This window comes from Spermophilus citellus, assembly GCF_964194105.1.
Source record: "Spermophilus citellus genome assembly, chromosome: 1".
NCBI classification, from domain to species: domain Eukaryota; kingdom Metazoa; phylum Chordata; class Mammalia; order Rodentia; family Sciuridae; genus Spermophilus; species Spermophilus citellus.
This window is the reverse complement of record NC_138182.1, coordinates 251,689,624-251,711,539: the sequence shown is the minus strand read 5'-3', so window position 1 is coordinate 251,711,539 and position 21,916 is coordinate 251,689,624. Positions and strand designations below refer to the sequence as shown.

General features: G+C 38.6%; 1 protein-coding gene across 5 annotated transcripts in view; it reads left to right on the top strand.

The window, feature by feature from the left end:
• Positions 1 to 5,275: 5,275 nt before the first annotated feature.
• Positions 5,276 to 21,916, top strand: part of ZNF131 (zinc finger protein 131) — a 29,039-nt gene continuing 12,398 nt past the window's right edge. For 2 of the 5 annotated variants that reach the window (XM_081291765.1, XM_081291762.1), the window contains exons 1-4: positions 5,850 to 6,092; positions 6,308 to 6,446; positions 7,581 to 7,682; positions 15,787 to 15,931. In XM_081291765.1, coding sequence (XP_081147891.1) covers positions 6,323 to 6,446; positions 7,581 to 7,682; positions 15,787 to 15,931 — 371 coding nt within the window. In that variant the 5' untranslated portion in view covers positions 5,850 to 6,092; positions 6,308 to 6,322. The other 3 variants (XM_081291763.1, XM_081291764.1, XM_081291766.1) reach the window with 3 other exon arrangements.

Here is a 21,916-nt window from a genome sequence, read left to right as displayed (position 1 = left end):
CCCATGTTAATTGTGATGGTGTCACCAGTGATGCAATTTTTCCAAAGGAGCCATCAATTGGCTTGGTGTCGTGGCATTTCTGTATCCTCCTCCCTTCTACTAGTGATGGTCTAAAATTTGGGGGCCAACAGAGGTGAGGCAAAGAACCTCACCCCCCCACTGGCACCAAGGCTAAATTTGGGGGCCAACAGAGGTGAGGCAAGAACCTCACCCCCCCACTGGTGCATAGGCCTATCCACAAGCATGGCTGAATGCTGGACCAGTAGTCAGTGACGGGTTGATCTGATTGCAGTGGATTCAACCTAAGACAGGAAGCTGACGCCTAGAGGTCAGTTTTTCCCATGACGGGTAAGAACCATATGTTGAATTGGACAACCTACCAGGCACGGTCCTTAAGCCACATTGCTTGTTTTTTAATTAATCAGAAGGGGGGAGATGCTGAGGGCCATTGCCAAGTAGGAATGACGCATCTAAATTTCCTTGCCAGCGTACCCCATGTTGCTTAGAGGAAGGACTCGTGGAAGTGGACTTGCCTTGGACATTCGCTGTGACATTGCATGTATGTTTGAGAAAGGTGACCCTGCTCAAGGATCAGGGTGGATCCGGGTTTAGGGTGTTCCCAGTTTAGGACAATCTGGGTTTAGGGCAGTTCCAGGTTTAAGGTTAATTCCTGCTGGGAATAGGGCGTATCCTGCTGCCTCAGGCACGCCCGATCCTTGAGTTCCCCTTGAGTTCTTGTGGGATTCAGAAAAGTATTTTGGGATTCTAAGCCTGGTGGAGTATGTGAATTTTGCGGCAGAACTTGGATTTCCCCAGAACGTGTTTGTAGAGGGCCGGTGTGAGTTCGGGAATAAAGAATTGCTGTTTGAATCTACAAAGCTGTGAGTGGCTCGTGATCTTGTGCCCAGCCAGACTGCGGCAACAGCATACATCACAACTTTGCCCCCTTGTGACAGCTAGGTTCAAAAGAGCTGGCTGTAACATTAACTAAGAAAATGGCAAAGAAATCACGCAACACACAGACATGAGTTTCTCAGGTCAAGGGTGAGACTGCTCTGAGACCTCAAGTGTCCTCTTCCATGCTGGAAGTCAAGAGGGCAAGAGCGAGTGCACGTGGAACCCTTCTGTTTATTAAGGAAAAGATATTTGATAGAATATTCCACCCAAATAAGGCAGGGATAATAATTCAAAGGGGGGGGGGTTGCTCAATTCCATTGGGTGATGATCAAGCCCAGAGCTGAAGCCCTTCCTTACCGGGCAAAGGAAAGGACCACTTGCTTCGCACAGTGTGTGGTGTGCAATGCCAGTCCAATATCCCCTTTACTCAAGGCTGGAGGGGGGGGTCAGTCTTGGCTTGTGTTCAAGGCGGCCGCCCCCCACACAGGAGGACCTGGGTTGTTCAACTCCTAGCACAAACAACCAATGTCCCCAGTCCCCACAGAACAAACATAAAAGACAAAACACAAAACAGCAATGACAGGGGAAAAAAAAAAAACCAAAACCTGGAGAATTGAAGGATGAACCACACTGCAATGGACATGTCATCTTTTTTTGTTTTTGTTTTTCAGATAGGGTCTTACTACATAGTCCAGGCAGATCTTGAACCAGTGGCTCTCCTGCCTCAGCCTTGGACATGTAATCTTTTGTCTGCTATAGACATCACCACCACCACCACAACAATAACAGTCACCTAATTTCATTTGTAAAAAAGAAAATGACAGTTTGGCCTTTGATCAAAGCTGGGAGATCCATTCAGTCCTCTGACCACACCAGCTTCATTTTGCATCCCCGCAAGCAATGAGAGAATGACTGGGAATACCAGTGCTTCCTTCACACACTTCAGGTGAGGGACCAAGATCTTAGCCCTCCCTCCCAGTGCTGGGCCTCACAGTTTCTCCTGCCCCACTCCAGATTTCAAAAGCCCAATTTTAGTGTTTGCCAAACTTCTTGGCTGGCAGTTTTACTGCCCCCTGGTGTTATGAGAAAAGCGAGGAGAACCTCACCTGCCAACAGACCACTAGAGGGCAGCAACACGCTGGTGACAGAACAACATTGTTGTTCAGGGGCTTACTCTGGTGCTTTGGGTCCTGAGAGGCCAGTACTGCTTTCTACAACAAAATTAAGAAGGGAAAGCATATTTTGGATTGACATGTCCAGGAATGAATGATAGGTAAGGTGAAAAGAAATGACCGGAGGAGCTTTTTGGGGGGATACCTCATATCCAAACCATAACAGAATACTAAAATATTAAAAAAAATAAAATTAAATTAAAATCTTGCAATCTAATGGAAAGTGAAACCAATTTGAAGTGTAAGTAGAAAGTGGCACAAAGTGTAGATTATGAGCAAATCTCAATGGGTGATAACTATGTGAAACAATACAATGATGTGGGATTTGATATATATGTAAAGCAAAAATCTGGGGGGTGGAGAGGAGAGTAAAGGAAATTAAAATTTTCCAAGGACTTTCTGTAGTCTGGAAAGAGGGTAAAAATATCAAGTAATTAATTGTTTTAAATCAAGGATTCAGGATATAAACTATAGGTTGGCCCCTAAAATAATGAATAAATAACTACCAAGGTAAAAGAAAGAGGACTCATAATATTTATCCAAATTAAGGCGGGAAATGAGGGGAAAAAATGAGGAAAACAAACCAGGCACAGTGGCATACACCTGTAATCCCAGTGGGTTGGGAGGCTGAGCAGGAGGATCATGAGTTCAAAGCCAGTCTCACCAACTTAGGCCCTGAACAACTTAGCAAGACCCTGTCTCTAAATAAAATATAACAAGGTCTGGCAATGTGACTTAGTGGTTAAGTGCCCCTGGATTCAATCCCTAATACCACAAAAAAAAAAAAAGTAACAATTCATAGGGAGACCAAGAAGCAAGTGGGGTGCAATGAGTTCCATATTTGCAATAAAGATTTAAAAGTTAAAGAAGCATCATTTGGATCTTTGTGGCCCCTTCGGCAATAACAATATCCTGAAGGTCTCCAGTACCTAGAATAGCAACCATCTTCATACCTGAATGGTTTTGCATGTCACATTATTATGCCAAGATGGGATGAGACTGCAACTTAGACACAAGATTCAGCAGCCACCAGGGAGAACATTGGTGAAAAAAAAAAAATCTGGGCCTCAAATGTTATCTATCTCCTGCTTAGACTGCTATTTTTTGCTATCTGGGCCCTGTTCTGTCTTCTTTCCTAGCTCCACAGGAATAATCAACGATTCCATTTATTTGGAATTTCCAATCCAGTATTAAATAAGAGTTCTATAATTACCATTCCTTTTCTTTCCCTAATTATTCCTTAACCTATTGGATACAGACTATCCCCCGAAACCCTCAAAAACTCCACTAAATTTGTTATTGCTAAGTCTTCTACCAAAGATGTCTAAGATATTAAATACATTTACCCCACCGTTCCCCAATCTTTATTTAGTTTGGCCACTCTGCAGCACTTGGTACTACTGAATACTTGGCCTCCCATTTTGAAACACTTGTTGGCCTTCTTGATGACATCCTCCTCTGGCTTTCCACGTTTCTTCAGTTGCAACACTTAGTCTTTTCAAAGTTTTTTTCCTTTTCTATTTCATCCATAGATATTGATACTTCTAAAGGAGTAAAATCCTATACCTTCCTTTTGGATGCTGTACAACCAAGAGTTCCCAACACAAATATCTTAGAAAATGGGCAAGTATCAAAAATGAAGCTGGATGACATAGCACACACCTGTAATCTCAGTAGCTTGGGAGGCTGAGGCAGGAGGACCAAGAGTTCAAAGCCAGCCTCAGCAAAAAGCAAGGTGTTAAGCAACTCAGTGAGACTCTGTCTCTAAATAAAGTACAAAACAGGGCTGGGGATGTGGCTGAGTGACCTAGTGCCCCTGAGTTCAATCCCCCACCTCCAAAAAATGAATACTATGAGCTGAGTCCCAGACATTATACAGTGGTGGGAACTGTGGTGAACTGGAGAGCTCAAATCCCATAAGGAGAGGTGTTTTTCCTTTGGTTCAATCCAATTATGCAGGGCAGCAGCCCTACATACTGCAATTTCCCCAAAGTCTATTTTTATGCATAAATTTCTTCATCTTAAGAAATACTGTGATTAATAATGACAATATTTTAAAAACTCCAGTAGACTGATTCAACCTGTAGCTAGCCTAACACTTCTGCAGATTCTCCTTAAGCAATATCATCTACTCCCATGTCAATATTTATTTTATGCTGAAAATTTCAAAATCTTCTTTGTTAACTCTTTCCTTTGAGTCTATATATTCATATACCCAAATGCCTTTTTTTAAAAAAAAAGTTTTTAGTTGTAGTTGGACACAATACGTTTATTTTATTCATTTATTTATTTTAGGTGGTGCTGAGGATCAAACCCAGCTCTTCGCACATGCTAGGCGAGTGCTCTCTACCACTTAGCCACAGCCCCACCCCCATCCAAATGCCTTTTTGACAACCATCATCCCTACTCAGTCTGTCTCCTCGAAATTGTCCCTCTCTGCCAGCTTGACTTTCGAAGCTTTCCATTGAAATGATAAGAAAATCTAACATATTTCACACTGTTTACAAGACCCCTGGAAGTCTTTCCCAGCAAGTCTTTCAGTGCAGGAATGCTATGAACGAGGCCCCTTTGCATGAAATGTACTTTTCATATCACTTCTTACAGGCCACTGCCTCTCCTCTACCTCCACCCCCCATTACCTTGTTCTTCACATGTCATAATACTTAGCAATCAATACTCAGACAATAAATGTTTATTTACTCTACCAGGCTAAGATTCAGAATGTAGAAACCATGTGTACCTTGCACACCGCCGGATTTCCCAGTTCCTTGAACAGCGTCTAGCACAGTGTTGACTCTTAAAACATGTCTGTTGCAATAATAATTATACCCACTATTGCACATAGCTATTTGAGTTCTCTCCTAATCCTCATTCTCAAACTCCTTAAGAGAAAAAAATTGAACTTCAATTATTATATTTTCCTCAAAAAGCCTTTCTTAGGATGAATGAGCCAGTTGCATGTGTATGGTTAACTGAGTCACAGGCCTCTTTAATGAGCAGAGGTGCGGGGTGAGAAGATCTGTAGTGAGGAAATCACGCGAGTAATTCAGCGCAGATCCAGGTCCCGATCCTAGTAAACACGTGCACCGGCCGGCGCGAAGAGGGCGGGCATTGGGGAGACAGATCCCGGGCGCCTGAACGTGCTCGCTCCCGTGGCCGCTTCCATCAGGGCGTGCAGGCGAGCGCACGTGCGTCAGCTAGACCCAGCGTAAGGAGCGCCCGGGATCCGGCGAAGAAAATGATGGAGGGAAAGCTGCGGCCTGGGAACAGGGAAAGGTGTAGGGTAACCTGTGCTCTGGGAGGGGAGAGCACGGAAGGGGAGGAGAGAAGAAACGCGAGCTAGGTAAGGCAGGCCAACCTGGGCTCGCGAGGAAAATTGGGCGGAGTGGGGCGTGGCTGGAGCAGCCAGGGGATATAATCGTGGTGCGACTGGTTAGTAAGTGTATTCAGAGTACGGGGTCGAAAGCATCTGCACCTGGAGTCACGCGGGTAAGAGAAAAAGGCAGAAGGGCGGTGATTTAGGTTCCTCTTTCCGACCCAGCCAAGCTCTGTATCCGCCCAAGACAGGTTCCCTTTTTCAGCTGGCGGCCAGAGCCGCAGGGAGCTCCCAAAACTCGGCTGGCTCCGCCCCTACACTTAGAGGGCGGTAGGGGCGTGGCCCGCCCCTTCCTCGTTTGGCGTACGCGTCAGCCGGAGCCTGACGCAGTGACGCAGTACGTCCACGTAAGTGACGCGCAGGCCCGGGCCGCTCCTCCTTCCCTGAGTGAGTGCCGGCCGGGTAGGGGCGGGGGAGAAGAGGGAGGGCGGGGGAGGGAGAGGCGACCCGGGAGTCGTTGTGGGCCGCGGGCCGGACCGGGTCCTGGGGCAGCGGGAGCTCGGGCGGGGCAGAAGGGCTTGGTGGGCCGTTAGAGCGCCGCCACGGCTGTCAGGTTCCCTCCCTTGCCGGACTTGCGCGCCCGGGCGCCCCGAGCCTCCGGCGCTGTGCCCACCCCGCTCCAGCTCGCGTCTCCCGACTCCAATTAGGTCAGGCTCGGGAGTCCCGCGGCCGCGGCTCCGGCCCGCAACGCGCGGCGGCTACTTGGCTCGCCTTTCTTTCTTCCCTCGCCTTCCTCTCTTGCCTCACCCTCCCCCCCTTCTTTTCACGTTCCTGGGTTTTGTTTTTTCGTGTTTTGTGCTTTGGGGGTTTTGTTTCCCAGCACGAGCTCATGGGTGTACATTATCATGCTCCTCTTTTGTAGAGCAACCCGAAGGCCATGGAGGCTGAAGAGACGATGGAATGCCTTCAGGAGTTTCCTGAACATCATAAAATGATTCTGGACCGATTGAATGAACAACGAGAGCAGGATCGATTTACCGATATCACACTAATAGTCGATGGTGCGTAGGACAGTGGTCAGAGGAGCTTATTTATGGTTTCAGTTCTCCCTTTCCACCACCCGCCTTTTTCCCCCTACTCTTTTTGGGCTCCCTACCAAAGTCTGGATGGTGTGCACTGAAACTGGACGACACTTGTCAGTGTCTGCTCGCATAGACAGTACTGCAGAAATCTGGTTGGTCAGTTGTTCTTTCAGTATAGCCTGGTATTCATCGCATTTTAACTTCTTGCATCCTGTTAAAGTTTTCTATTGCACGCAAGAGTGCAGGATGATGAAGTTTGGCGTATAGACTACATCTCAGAATTTTTGGTTAATAGATGAGAATGTCTAAAAATGTTTGGTTGATAGTCTCCTGTTGGTAAGGTGCTTTGAGAAGTCCTCCTACAGGAGTCATTTGGGAAGTATAGGTTTCTGGTTTTTCAGATGATTTTGGATGGAGAATGTGAGAGATCCTCTTTGGGAGTCCCCCACAAATAGTTGAAGGCTTCATCAGTCTTAATTGTCATAAAGGAGACAAGCCCAGCTTGAGTATCTTTTCTGTTTAGTGAAAACAGACTTTTCAAAGCAAGCTGTTCTTTATTTATTATAGGTTCACCAAAATTGAGTTTCCACATAGTATGCATTTTTAAAACGTGTGTTATTGCATACACATCAAACTTTGTGCTTATACTTATTTTATGGTTTTTGTCTCCAAATGCTGTGTGATTTTTTTTTTTTTTAAGAGAGAGAGGGAGAGAGAGAATTTTTAATATTTATTTTTCAGTTTTTGGCAGACACAACATCTTTGTTATGCTGTGTGATCTTTTGGATTCTTCATTTAGCAATTTCACTGAGTAGTATAGATGTCTTATTTCATAATTGATGGTCTCAGAAAGAGCTAGAAAGTTCCTTACCTAGTATTGTAAGTGGGCTTTTATAAAAACTTAATTGTCTTTGAAGTAAAAATTTGACTTCTTGTTTAATTAAGTTTAAAATTTGCCAAGAGAGCTGACCATATTCTAACTTAGTTCAATAATTTATACAGATATTCTGTTGCAAAAAAAAATCTATTTTACTTTTTACATTTTATGTTTTACAGATTTTAACATTTGATTTTTTGTGCATAAGTATGTTTTGTTTGTTTTTTCCACCTTAGGACATCATTTTAAGGCCCATAAGGCTGTTTTGGCTGCTTGCAGTAAGTTCTTCTACAAATTCTTTCAGGAGTTTACTCAGGAACCTTTGGTGGAGATAGAAGGTACGTTTTCATTTTATGTGCAATATTTCAGTGGACATAATTGGTTCTTTAACTTTTAGACTCTTTTACCTTTCATCATGGAGAATAGGCATCGATGATTCCTTATTGAGCAGCTAGATAGATTATTCTTTTGACACTTTTGAGAATCTTTACTTCTAATAAATAGTTTGGTAGCATGATCTTCCAGGAAAACTTTTAGATAGTAGATATTAGTGAGCAATAAAAGACTTTTCCACTGCTGAAACCAGTCACTGACTTTTGAAATTATGCATAAAAATTAAATCACCATCTTTCAAACAGGTGGGGATACTGTAAATTATAGGAGAGGCCTTTATATTAACAGAGGTAGTGATGTACTAACAGTGATGTAGATGACAGGCACAAGGTGAAGTGGGCTGCTATGATATGGAAGAGGCTAGGAATGATGAACTCAGGTAGCATTCAGAAAAAATTCTATGGAATGTCTTAAGAGGGAAGGAATCATCAGTTAGATATTAACTTGAAACAAAAAGTGATTTTTTTTTTTTGTAATTGACATTTTCTAATAACCTATCAAGTGCCAAGCATTGTGCCATGTAGTTTGTATATTTTCTGAAGCTCACATTAATATTTTAAAAGTAAGTGGTGTTATTTCCAATATATACAGAGGAGACAGAATTCAAAAGGTTACTTGCCCAAGGTTGTCCACCTAGCAAGAGATTGTCTATGCTGTTAATTACCATGATTTTATCTCTTGTTGCTACTCTCTCCCCTGTTTCATCTCCTGTCAAAATCCAAACAGTAGGTCATAAATCTATTTGTATACATAAATACAGAATCTTATTTCAGGGTTTTGGGGTTTTAGTTTTATATCTCTTTCACCATATACATATTCTTTGTTATGAATGGGTTGCCTAGGAACACCATTCCCTTAGAAAAATTTGATGCCTAAGGGAGTTAAAAATGTCTTTTTATTTTGGCATATTCCAGTTGATACATCTGCAGCTAGATTATCTTTTTTCAGTCATGGAAAGAGTGTAGGCATAATGGGAATCCATAGAGCTTACCAAAATGAGAATCTAGCTGTTTAGATGGTTTTTGTTTTACTATAGGGCAAGAAATCCAACAGTTGATTCATCTGATGTTTGCTAAATATTATGAAGTTACTTTACCTCAATTGCATATTGATCTCCTCATTTGAAAAGAGATTAACAGACTTATAATTATTAATTGAAATAACCTGTGCAGAATGTCTGGCATGGTGTTTGATGCATTGTCAAAGCCTAATAAATGGAAGCTATTTATAATATTAAAAAACTAATTATGTATTATATTTGATGCTAGAAATTCAGAATTCATGAGTAAGCTGACTCTAATGAAGTTGAAAATGTGATAGCAACAGCAAAGGACTGCAAAAAGTGTTAGAGACTGTTACTGTTTTATGGCATCACTGAAGAGGGAAAATGAGAGGTTTAGTCTACCTTAGATAGGGATTTCAAATGAAAGATTACTTCTAAGCAGAATATTAAATTTTAAAAAATAAGTGGCCTCTGCTGGAATACTCATTGTTAGTGGAGAGAGTAGCACTGGAGTAGTAGGCCCTTTTCTGAAAACTTGTCACCTTGGGATTTTCTCTTCTTTGTCTTGTTATATCCATAATATCACAGGACACAGAAGCCTTCAGTATTTCAGTTATAGACAGATAAAGTAATATAGAAAGCACTCTTCATGGTTTTTGTGCAGATTTAGGTTTAAAGAATGAATTTAGTTCAGTGTCATGTCTTAAGGTCTTAACTGTTCTATTTATCAATTACCTGGCTATAGAGAAAGTGCTCAACGCATAATTAGAAAAGCTGAGTTTTAGTCCTGGTCTTAGTATTTGTCAGCTATGTGACCTTGGATGTCTTGACTTCCTTTTTTTTAATCAGTAAAATATATCAAATGGTTTTGTATTGTGTCCTGGACACTTTGAATGTAACTTTTTAAAGACTGGATGCTGTTAAAAATCCTATGGAGAAGACTTTCATTTTTGTTTTAAGAGGCAGTCTGTCTGGTTAGGTTCACGCTGCCCCCTGGGTTATGGATCCAATTCCAATTTACTTTTAAAATTTTTGTAGTGCTGTCCAGGTTCCAGATGGGACTGAACAGAAACCTTCCTGGGACCTGGCTGGTAGTCATGTCATAATATAGTTTTCAAAGCCATTGATATTGTAACTTTGGGTCAGTGCAACTCTGCAGGTGAGCTTTAGATCACATACACAGATTGAGAGGACCTTTCTCCAGTTCCTTCATTACCATGATTTCCTCTGTACTCAAGCTCCCAGAAGCTCCTTTTCATTGTTTAGAAAACTGGGGGGGGGGGGGGGGGGTTAGCTTGTGTGCTATTGTACATTTCCTGCAGGTGGATCTGTTTCCTGGACAAAGTGGTGGCAGAAAATGTAGAGGAAAAACATGAATTCCCTCCATATTCTTCAGATCACCTCATTCCTTTGGCAGAGAAAAGAACTCTTAATAGTTTAATTGGTTCTCAGCTATATATGTGCAGCCTTAGAACTAGGACTTGTCCTGAGGCATAGCTGAGAGAAGAAAAATTACAAAGTCTCTTTCCCTCCCCACTCCTCTCCCCAATTATCCCCTTTTCTGCTTTTGTAGCTTGGTGCTTTTTTTCTGTTTCCACCCACTGCTCAGTTTTGGGATTTGGGTTCTCAAGTCTAACCTGGAAGATGTGGGAGAAACTCTGCTCTTTTGAGTTTTTCTCTTTCTAATCTACTTACTTCTATTTTCATAGTCCTTATATGTATGCTTTATGTATTCTCTGCAGGATGTTTAGTTGTAATTAATGGACAAAATTGGGTGGAGCATGCTTGTACTTTATCTTAGCCAGAACTGGAACCTCATCTATAACAGTGACTTGGAGCAGTTCAAATTAGTTGTACATTAGAAACACCAGGAGAACTTTTACAAATGCCAACATCTAGGCTGTAGTTTCAGATCAACTAAATAGGTCTTTCAAGGGTGTGGTTTACATACCTGTATTTAAGTTTTTTGACTCCTTGTTTTTCAGCATGTTTTCTGAGGATTAGTAATTAGTGGGTATCACCTGGGACATTGTTAGAAACATTGACTCAGTTTCCACCCAGGCCTACTGAATCACAAGATCCTCCAGTAATTTCTATGAACAGAGTTTGAGCTGCACTGCACTGGGACCTCAAATGTGTAATCAATGTTGAGGACCATTGCCTTATAGGATTTTGTAGAAGCAGATGACCTTTGTTTAAAAAATTGAATTGTAAAATCCTTCGTGGATGTCATTGTTATACATACAAGCTGAACTCTTTCATTGTTTTCTGGTTTCCTAGTGGTAAATTACCTTTGATTAGAACCTTTAATTCACCTTTGGCTTCTAAATAAAATTGTTGCCCTTGAAGCCAGTTTGTATACCAGCTTAGCTTTGCTACTTGGATTCACTACATCCAGTCTTCAACATTTATTCATTCCCTGGTTCAGAACTGAGACTCCAATTTTCTTAATTTATTCTCTTTCTACTTTTCCTAAAACCACAGATCAATTGCCTGTTTTCTCTTTAATGGCAAATCTTAGAATATCAGGTCCAGATATTTTAGCCCCTACTATCAAAGACAAACATCCAAGTACATGTTGAGTAGGACTTTTCCCCCACTAATTGGAAGAATTCCCTAAGACTATAGGGAAATGCCAGATACTACCCTTTTTTACTCTTTTTAAGCATTGCTCTCAGGGAGAAGACTCAGATTAAGGTGCTCATGTTAACATTTTATTTAGATACTCCCAGAAAAATTGTGTTCTCCTGTGCACTTCCATGAGAGGGGTAAGGGATTGGTAAGAAAATCCATTAGACCTGAGATTTGTAAGTTAGCAGACTAGTCCTGATAGAATACAATATTTTCACAACTATACATCATTTACCACTTCAATTACCTGGGCAGGTATTATCAGTTAGTTCATGTTAACTAATTTGGTTTGTTCATAGGACAGTTGTTGGGCTGGTCACATAAGAAGCACCTGAGATGTTTATAAAAAATACTCATCCCAGATGTGATTCCAAAGATGGGAAACAACACTTTTAAGTGCTCAGCTAAGTCTGACCAACCAAAATCCACAAAACAACCTCCACAATTCTTTATTCAAATTCTTGGAGGCCAGATGTATTTCTCACAATTCCAAATTTCAAAAATTTTCTAAATGCAATTCAGTTTATATTCATATTCTCAGTGGAGTCTAGGGTAACATCCTGTAACCAAATATTAGTATTTCTGAAGCATAACATGTTGATATTTACTTAAGTGGGAAAAAGACAGTACAGAGCTTTATGTTCTGACCAAATTTTATTGACAAACTTGTAGGGAAACTTGGTTTTTAAGAGGTTTGGGAATAGTAGAGACAATAAAGGTACTGACTGTAGTTGAGAGATAATGAGATAAAATCAAGGTTTGTCATTGATTCAATATATGGTGAGTGAGAGGAATAAGCATATGTTCTATAAAATAGGAAATATGAGAGTAAGAGCAGATTCCAGATGATAAACTTCACTGTTGATTTACTGTTGGGTCTCTATATAATGACCAACTTTAAATGATTGATAAGGATCAGGAATTTCAGAAGAAAATAAGGGCTGAAGATGCTGCATAGGCACGAATGAGCTTATGGCTGTCTACTTTTGCTGCAAAATACTGAGCAAATAATCTTTAGGTATAAAATGTATTGAGGCTATATGAAATTCATTAGGGAACAACAGTAGTGTCATGATGTTTCAGTAAATCTATTTTTTAATCTATCTATGCATAGATTAAAAAACAAGAGATTAATGTACAGATGAACCAAGAGAAACAGTAAACACTTCATTTTCTTAATTTTCCTTTGATGACTTTCTGTTCCTAACTTCAGATTTTGTTTTCCTGAATATAATAGTGCTGGTTGTTAAAAGAGAAAAATGTCTATAGGCCATTTTGCAAGGAGCAGGTGCTCTTAATTCTCCACAGTTATATTGCAGTTCTTGACATGCTCTATTAATAGTATATGGCATGTGGAAGCTTCTCCAGATAGAGGGTATTTTTTGAAGATTGTCAACAGACCTTTGGACTTGTACAAGAAAAAATAACATAATCCTAATATGAGATTCTTGGTAGTATTAAAAATTTTTATCTAAAATAGTGCAGATCTCTAATATGAAAACCCAAGGATTCAGCAAAATCTTTCTGATAAAAATATATTAAGCCAGGGCTGTGGCTTAGTGGTAGAGCACTTGCCTGGCATGTGTGAGGCACTGGGTTCGATCCTCAGCACCACATAAAAATAAATAAATAAAAATATTGTGTCCATATACAACTAAATATATATAGATAGATAGATAGATAGATAGATAGATAGGCACAGTGGCACACACCTGTAATCCCAGTGGCTTGGGAGGCTGAGGCAGGAGGCTCCTGAGTTTAAAGCCAGCCTCAGCAAAAGTGAGGCACTAAGCAACTCAGTGAGACCCTATTTCTAAATAAAATACAAAATAGGGCTGGGGATGTGGCTCAGTGGTTGAGTGCCCCTGAGTTCAATCCTTGGTACCCCAAAATTTTTTTAACAAAAGTCAAGATATGGAGCTGGGGATGTAGTTCAGTGGTAGAACCTTGCCTAAAATGTGCAGGGTTGGAGTTCCTTAACTGCACATGCACACAAGGGAAAGTCAAGATATAAACTGAAAGAATAAGCAGTAGTTGACCCACCTGCCTTCGCATAAAATAACCAAGAGGGGGTTATGTGAATACATGGTACAGACAAAAAGAGCAATTTAATTTTTACTTTAGAATTATGTAAAAGATCGTAGACCTATAATGAGATTGCAGACCATTTTTCCAACCAGGAAGGAAAAGTTTAAAATCTTTATCCCATCAACATCCTACTTAAAATTTTACCATAGATTTAGGAGTAAGACTATCTAGGATTGATCTTAATTTTTATCACTTAATAAATTATTTCATAGTTATAAGGATTCTGTTAATATTTGTATTTTGAGCCAGGCTTGATACATATCTGTTTTGATTAAAAATTCAAATCTCGGTGCTGGGGTTGTGGCTTAGCGGTAGAGCACTCGCCTGGCACATGCAAGGGGTTCAATTCTCAGCACCACATATAAAAAATAAATAAAGATATTGTGTCCAACTACAATTAAAACAAAAATTTAAAAATCTCATTCTATTTTAAGAAATATATAAACATTTATATAAAGCTCTTTAGTTGTGCATTTTAATTTTTGGTCCAAACTCCCTAAAAGACAGCAAAACCTAGTTGTGTTTCACATAGGCTACTTTTGTATAATAAGAAAGCATGATAAAAAGATGACAACAAGGAAGGCTGGGGATGTGGCTCAGTGATAGAGTACTTGCCTAGTATGTGTGAGGCCCTGGGTTCAATCCCTAGCACCACCAAAAGCAAAAACAAAAAGGACAAGGAAAAAATGATTGAGGAATCAAGTAAAATTAGCCTTTGATGAATCCAGTTATTTTTAATTTTTTTTTCTTTTTTAAGGGAGAGAGAATTTTTATATTTATTTTTTAGTTTTCGGCGGACACAACATCTTTTGTTTTGTATGCGGTGCTGAGGATCGAACCCGGGCCGCACGCATGCCAGGCGAGCGTGCTACCGCTTGAGCCACATCCTCAGCCCACATAATTGTTTTTGTCATTTGTAATTATATATGTTTTGTGCAGTTTGGACTTAGCATTTCTTAATCTAAAAATCTGTCAAACTTAGTTTTTCCTTTGTTTTAATAATTCCCTGTAGCCTTGATTTAGCAGGCTAAAGCAATAATTTATAGGATTAAGAAGTATATAGAAATAGAGATTTACCTCAATTTTTAAAAACAAAATTGAAAAGTGGGAATCATAGAAGCCTAATTTTGAAAATAACTTTTGCCATTTATTCCTGATTTGTGTTCTGAATTTTAGAATGCACTGATAGGCACTGTAAGGTGAATGTACAAATCTAAAATTATTTCTCAACTAGGTTACAGTCAAGAGATGTCCATACATTGTAATCATCAGAGCAGATACATACACATTTAAATGTAGGGGAAGTATTAAAGAAGGTTTTGTTATTGAATCATGAAGGAATAGAAAGTCTGAAGAGACATACTGTGAAAATTGAGTCATGAATCAAAAACCTCCCAACAAAGAAGTTCAGGACCAGACTTCATTGTTGAATTCACCCAAACATTTGAGGAAGGGGAAGAGTTAATTTCAGTCCTTCTCAAGCTCTTCCAAAAAATTGAAAAGGAAGGAACACTTCCAACTCACTTATGAAACTAGCATTTTCTTGATAGCAAGATAAAGAAACCACCAAGAAAAAAAAAAAACAAAAAACCTGTAGACCAATTTCTCTGATGAATATAGATACAAAAGTCTTCTACAAAATGCTGACAAACCAAATTCAACAGCATATTAAAAGAATCATACCCCATGATCAGGTGAGATTTACTCCAGGGACTCAATTAATGTGGTATATGATGTTTACAAAATTAATAATAAAAAATCACATGATCATCTCATAATAAGCATGAGTAAAGTAAACATTTCATGCTTTTGACATGAAAAGCATAGATATCAAAAAAAAGAGTACATTTTGTCCCATTGTCCCAGATGTGGAACACTTATAAAAACTATGTAATATCATTATATAATAATAAAGATAGTTGCAATTAATAACAAACTATAGATTATGATTTTCAGCCTCTTTTAATGTAATAGTGTAAATTTCATTGAGATATTCACAGAATGGAACACTTGGGGTTTAAGTGGGTTAATAAAGCTTTTTTGCCGGTTGCAGTGGTACACGCCTATAATCCCAGCAGCTCGGGAGGCTGAGGCAGGAGGATTTCAAGTTCCAAGCCAGCCTCAGCAATTGGGAGGTGTTAGCAGTGTTGGTATGTGGCTGTCATGTGAATTATGCTGTTAATGCTAATTTTTCTAGGAAATTTTTTTAAAAACTTGGTAATCAAATTACAAGCACTTTTTTCTTTACTACATATTGTAATTGACTATATTGATTCATATTGATTTGAATTAATGTAAATACATACTAATGAACATATTTTTTACAGGTGTTAGTAAAATGGCCTTTCGTCATTTAATTGAGTTCACATACACAGCAAAACTAATGATACAAGGAGAAGAAGAAGCCAATGACGTATGGAAAGCAGCAGAATTTCTACAAATGCTAGAAGCTATTAAAGCCCTTGAAGTCAGGTAATTATTTCTTGAGCGTGGTACAGATAGTTATATTCAGGCATGTTCACCCTATTAGTTAAAATTTGCAGTATGTGTCATGCCATTAAAGAACCGACATTTTAAAATTAAGAATATCTAAGGATCTATAAAATTCTTCTAGATAATGAGTGATTGTTCTTTTACTTGCATTTGATTTACTGTTATTGTTTGAAAACTGCTAAGAATTAAAGTAGTATTTTTGGTAAAGGAAGTTTAGGCAGCCCTTTTCAGAGTTCTGTGAATTCCTGTAAACTGTTTTGTTGATTCAAATTATAAATTATTTATATCATGCTATATTCCATAAAGGGTTTGGCTTACAAAGGCTAGCACAGTACTGTTTAAAAATCACTGAGAAAATTGGTGAAGATGAAATAAATAGGTTGGGCTAGGGTATGGAGATAATCAGATTAGAATAATAACATAAATGCATTCCATTTTAAGTCTATATACTTACTATATGGGGTACATCTAGCTCTGAGTTCTGGAATGCAAGGAAAAGAAAAAAAACCTAGTATTCAGTTACATTATTCATTGTTTAAGGATCGTCTCATCACTTGCTCCAAGGAGCCATTCCTGGTATTAAAACATAAAATTCCTCCTAGGAGATATGAAGATAACATTAAGGAGTTATAATGAACAAAGACCTTAACATGTTTACAAAATGAATAGGAGCAATCTAAGATAATGACTAAGAATAAGAGCTCCGGAGTCATTTTCCCTGGTTTAATATCCTAGGTCTACCATACTGTGTGGCCTTAATTGTCCATAAGTACCATTTCTTTTAATTAGTTTGAAGACAATTTAAAATCAATTTTTTCTGACAAGGTCTTGGTATTTATAGCACCTAAGACATAGTAGTTGTTCAATAAAATTTGTGAATGATAGATAAATGCTTGTGTCTCAGTCAAAACCAGATTAGTACTCTCCTATAAAGAGAGCTAAACTTGGGTAGCAAAATAGAGGTGTGTGCTGAAGAGGGATGCCTGATTAGGACATCCCTTCTCAAAATGAAGGTAGACTAGGGAATGGAAATGGATGTGTCAGTATCAGATATGTAGTTAAATCTTGAAGAAATCAAGTGTTTTTTGTATGACCTCTGTTGCTCATGAGTGTGAGTTGTCAGCCCATAGGGAAAGTTCTTGGCAGCAGAACAGTGGAACATATTTTGTAACAGTGGCCAGGTTGAATTTGGGAGAAATTTAATGAAGTTCACATACTTAGTCTTTGGAAGGTAAAGGTAAAAACAATTGGGTATTCATGTTGTATAGCTTATTTAGAACCTTTTAGAGGATTTATTATAAGACCCTTATATTAATTACGACCATCTGTGCTATTCAGTAAAAATAATAGTAACATGTTGAATTGTTTCTTGAACCAGCTAGATATTCTACAGGGAGAGTCTTAACCCCACCCACCCCCGTGTGTGATGCTACATTTCCTCTGTTCCATTGCAACTCAGCTTTAGCCTCTCCTTTCTGAGTGTGTAGAACCTCAAGATCAGATGACAAAGCTTTGGGCCTCCTAAGATCTTTTTGGGGCAGGCACCCAGCCTTGTGCTTATGTGTGATCTTTTACATTCCCTGTAATAAGTCAGAGCTTTTCAGAGTTCCCTATGGACATCACATTTACCCATCCGTTTCCTTTTAAGTTTTTGGTCAACTTCTTGGGAGCCCCAATTGGTAATGCCACCTTAGTAGCTGCAGGGGTAAGCAATCAGTGTTGATTGTCTTTAATAAATGACTTATGATTAGGACTATTTGAAGAATAAGCTCTTAAGTGAGATCAGATCTCCAAATATTGTTATCCTGTTTTAGATCTGTCCTTTGAATTCGTATGTGTAAAGCACTTAAAACAGTGAATGCCATATAGCAGTATTATTATGGCATATGCTCTATTCTTTGCTTGGAATGCCTTCTTCCTGCTTGTTCATTGACAGAATCTTACTCATCTTTCTATTCTCAATCCAGAGCAAGCCACTTGTTCTCTAAAGTTTTACATGACAGTGCCATGCAGATTGACTTAGATACTTCTGTATTTTTACTTTATCTTTATACATTTTCTGCTTAAGCAATAATCATACTATTATTGTCCTTACATTTTCCCTTTAGTTTTCAACTGCTTTGAGACAGGAGTTATGCATTTTTATCTTTCAGGAGCCTCTAAAACTACTTCTTACCTGGCCATTCAGCCTTAAATACTAGCTGAACTAATGTTGGGTAGCAGCACTTTTGTTATTCTTTATTTCTGGAGCAAGGATCTGGGTTCACTAGGTTATACTCATTAAAATGAGCATAAGAAGACTGGTAGAATTAATTTACAATTTGCCTCAACACTTGAACAAAACTGCTTCATTAAAGGAAACATGTTTCTTTTCTCATTTTAACATCTTTCTATTGGGGTGGCTCTTTAAAGTGAGTGGCCAGGTCATAGTCATAGCTTAGTTTCAATTAAATTGTAATTATTTGTATTATTGATACCATGCAAGTTGAGTTTGTCATTTAAAATGTCTTCCAAATGATTATACTGAGTTGATGTTAAATCAAAAACTTATTAGGGAATTGGAGCATTCCAAAGTGGGCCATTAATTTTCTATTAATAACAGTATTTGTCATCAGAGGAATGACCACATAATCAATAGCTGAGAGTCATATGGGTCCTTAAAAAGGAAGATATAGAATTAACAGGCTATCCCCATCAGAGCAAAAGACATAGATTTAACAAGCTAAATAATTTATGAATAAAAATTTTGTGTTTAACTTGACTGCTGAAGAGAACACTGTTGAAAAGATTATTGTGTAACCATTTTGCAGATACAGAAGGTGCATGAAGTACTTGTCTTAGATTTGCAATATGGGATTGTTTTTGGAATATAGTGTGAACTTTTTTAAAATGACACTTAAAAACATACTTTGGCCTTATTTTTGCTTTTCTGGAATTGCTTAATTATTTATTTAAAACTGTATGAGAAGGTTTTTGTTATTTGTTACAAAGCATTAGTTGCCATATAAATTTTGTTTTCTTCCCTGCCTCTTAAAGTATAATTTACATGTAATAACCATTTGCCCATTTTAATTGTACAGTTTGAATTTTGGTTTTTTTTGGCGGGGGGGGGGGGGCGATGGGCGGGTTAGGGACTGAACTTAGAGACATTTTATCACTGAGCCACATCCCAGCCGCACCACCACCCCTTTTTTCATTTTGAGACAGGGTCTTGCTAGGTTGGTGAGGTTGGCCTAAAATTTGTAATCCTCCTGCCTCAGCCTCTCAAGTCACTGGGATTAGGGTGTGCATCACTTCATCCAGCTGGTTTTTTTTTTTTTTTTTTTTTTTTTTTTTGTATATACTGGTGTAACCACCACCACAATCAAGATACAGAAATATTTTCGTAACCCTAGAAGGTTTTTCTGTTGACTCCTTCTATTTGATCTTGAATACTACAAATGTGATTTTTATTACTGTAGTTTTACCTTATTTAAAATGTCATATAGATGGCTGGGTACAGTGGCACTGTCCTGTAAAAGTCACATAGATAGACTCACAGCGTGTAGCATTTGATTGTTTTCCATTAGCATTGTACTTTAGAGATTTGTGCATGGTGGTGTGGTGATATTTTGCCCCTTTCCATTACTGAGTGGTATCTCTACTACTCGGTATGCATCTGCACTACTCAGTATTGAGTATCCATAATATGGATATACCACAGTTTCTTTATGTGATGATGTCTAAGTTATTATTGCTTTTAATTGTTAGAATTGTAAGGTTAGAATAACACTGCTATATACGAGTCTTTGAGTGGGCATATGATTTTGTTTCTCTTAGTAAACATCTAGAAATAGGATAGAACTGAATGTAAGATATGTTTAACTTTGGGAAACCATTTGGAAGTTTTTTGTTTTTTTTTTTTTTAAGTATAAAGGTGGCCTTCTCCTTAAAGTATACTGTTTGAGTTTTAACACATAAATATGTTTTGGCAGATATATATATAAAGCCATTATCACTATTAAGATAATGAACATATTCGTCACCCGTCACTGTTTCTCAGTTTTGTAATTCATTCTCTCTCCTATGCCTATCTTCATTCACCATGCTGATCTGCTGTCACTATAGATCAATTCACATTTTCTAGAATTTTATGTATGTAATCATGAATATGAAATATACTTATCTGTTTGTCTCACTGTAATTATTACATTGTTGTGTGTGTATATATAGATAACATTTTTTATTGCTGGGCAGTATACCATAATTTATTGATTTAACTGTTAGTAGCTATTTAGGTTTTTCCAGTTTTGGGCTTTTACAAATAAAGTGGCTATGAACATTTGTGTGCGGTTCTTTGGACATGCTTTCATTTTTTTTTATGGCAAATATGTAGGAGTGGAATAACTGGATAAATATATGTTTAATGTTTGAAGAAAGTACCAGACTTTTCCAAAAGTTGTGCCATTATACATTATAGTATATGCTCCACAGACTTGCTAGTACTCAATGTGATCAGGTTTTTTTCATTTTAGCCATGCTGGTGTTGGAGGTATAGTTGTTTTAGTTTGCATTTTCCCAATGACTAATGGTGTTGAGCATTTTTTTTCATGTGCATTTTGCCATCTGTTTATATTCTTTGGCAGAGTTCAAATCATATCAGTTCTAGTCAAATCTGCCCGCTTTTTAAATTATCATCAAGAACTCTGAAGGGTCTAAGGTTTTATCATATTTGCAAGCTAATAGGTTGGTCAGCCAGTTTGAGCACATTACATGAAACTCTTGATTCAAAGAAAAAGGACTTGATTACTTATAGCACAGGAAACAGTGTGGGATCTATGTTTCTATCAATTTTCCTTTTCTGCCCCTGCCCCAATTCCCATAGGGATGACACAGGGCCTACATGTGTGCTCTGCTCAGTGGTTTGCATTGTAGAATTGCAGTTCAGTTCCTGAACTTTAAGAAACCTTTGTCCTAGAGGGCACATTATTTTTATTATACTGGATGATAAGTAAATCTACCTAAACTCTGGAAGAAGACAGGCTTTATCTTTTAAAGCCCTTGGCTATATGAGCAATCTTGAATTGTTGGTCCAATGTGAAAGGCTCTCAGTGCCTTTGTTTATAAGACATGCAATCCATGGACAGTTGTCTCCTGATGATATTTTCATTTTCATATGATTTTGACCTCTGATGAAATTTTCCATGACAATACCACTTCATTGGTCACTCTTGATTAATATACCAGTAGGGACTGGGACCTGATCCATTTCGTTTTTCTCATACTGGATTCAAGATTACTATTAATAGAATTTCAGTAAGTAGGATGTGGCCATTCTTTAGTACTGACCTTAATCATTGACCCATCCATCCAGGGCCTCTTCTAGAATCAGACAACAGAGCAAATTCCTAGAAAGGTGGCCTTCTCCTTTAGTTTCTGTATTGATTTTACCACTTGGCCTTAGGCTAAGTGTAACAAGATGTTTTAGCAATTATACACTGCATTGTCACGTGAGGAGAAAGTCTAGGGCAAGTCCATCATTCATACTCTTGCCAGTGATTTGATCCTGACATGAGTGCCTTCCAGAGCCCAAGTGTTGTCATTGCTGATCACATCAGCCTCAGTGAGACAGATTTTTACCACCTTTTTAATTGGACAACTCCTGTGGAGGGGAATCCTGCCCACAGGACATGCATAAATAAGTCACTTATTCTTCCAGTAAGCTTTCCCTCAGGAGCTTCTAACCAGCAGTAGCCTAGGTTTGGAAAGATTTCCAGTCATCTGAGGACTACTTGGTCTTCTTAAACATTTTCTGGTCCCTTGTAACCACTTCTGAGGTGTAAGTCATCGTGTTTTGTAAAGGGAAGGAAGGTAGTACAGTGAAGTACACAAGGTAGTACACAAGAAATACAGTCCCTGGGCAACCTAGGAGTCCTGGAAAGAAAATATTATTTATAATTGAGCCCTCCATTATTCTGGGGCACA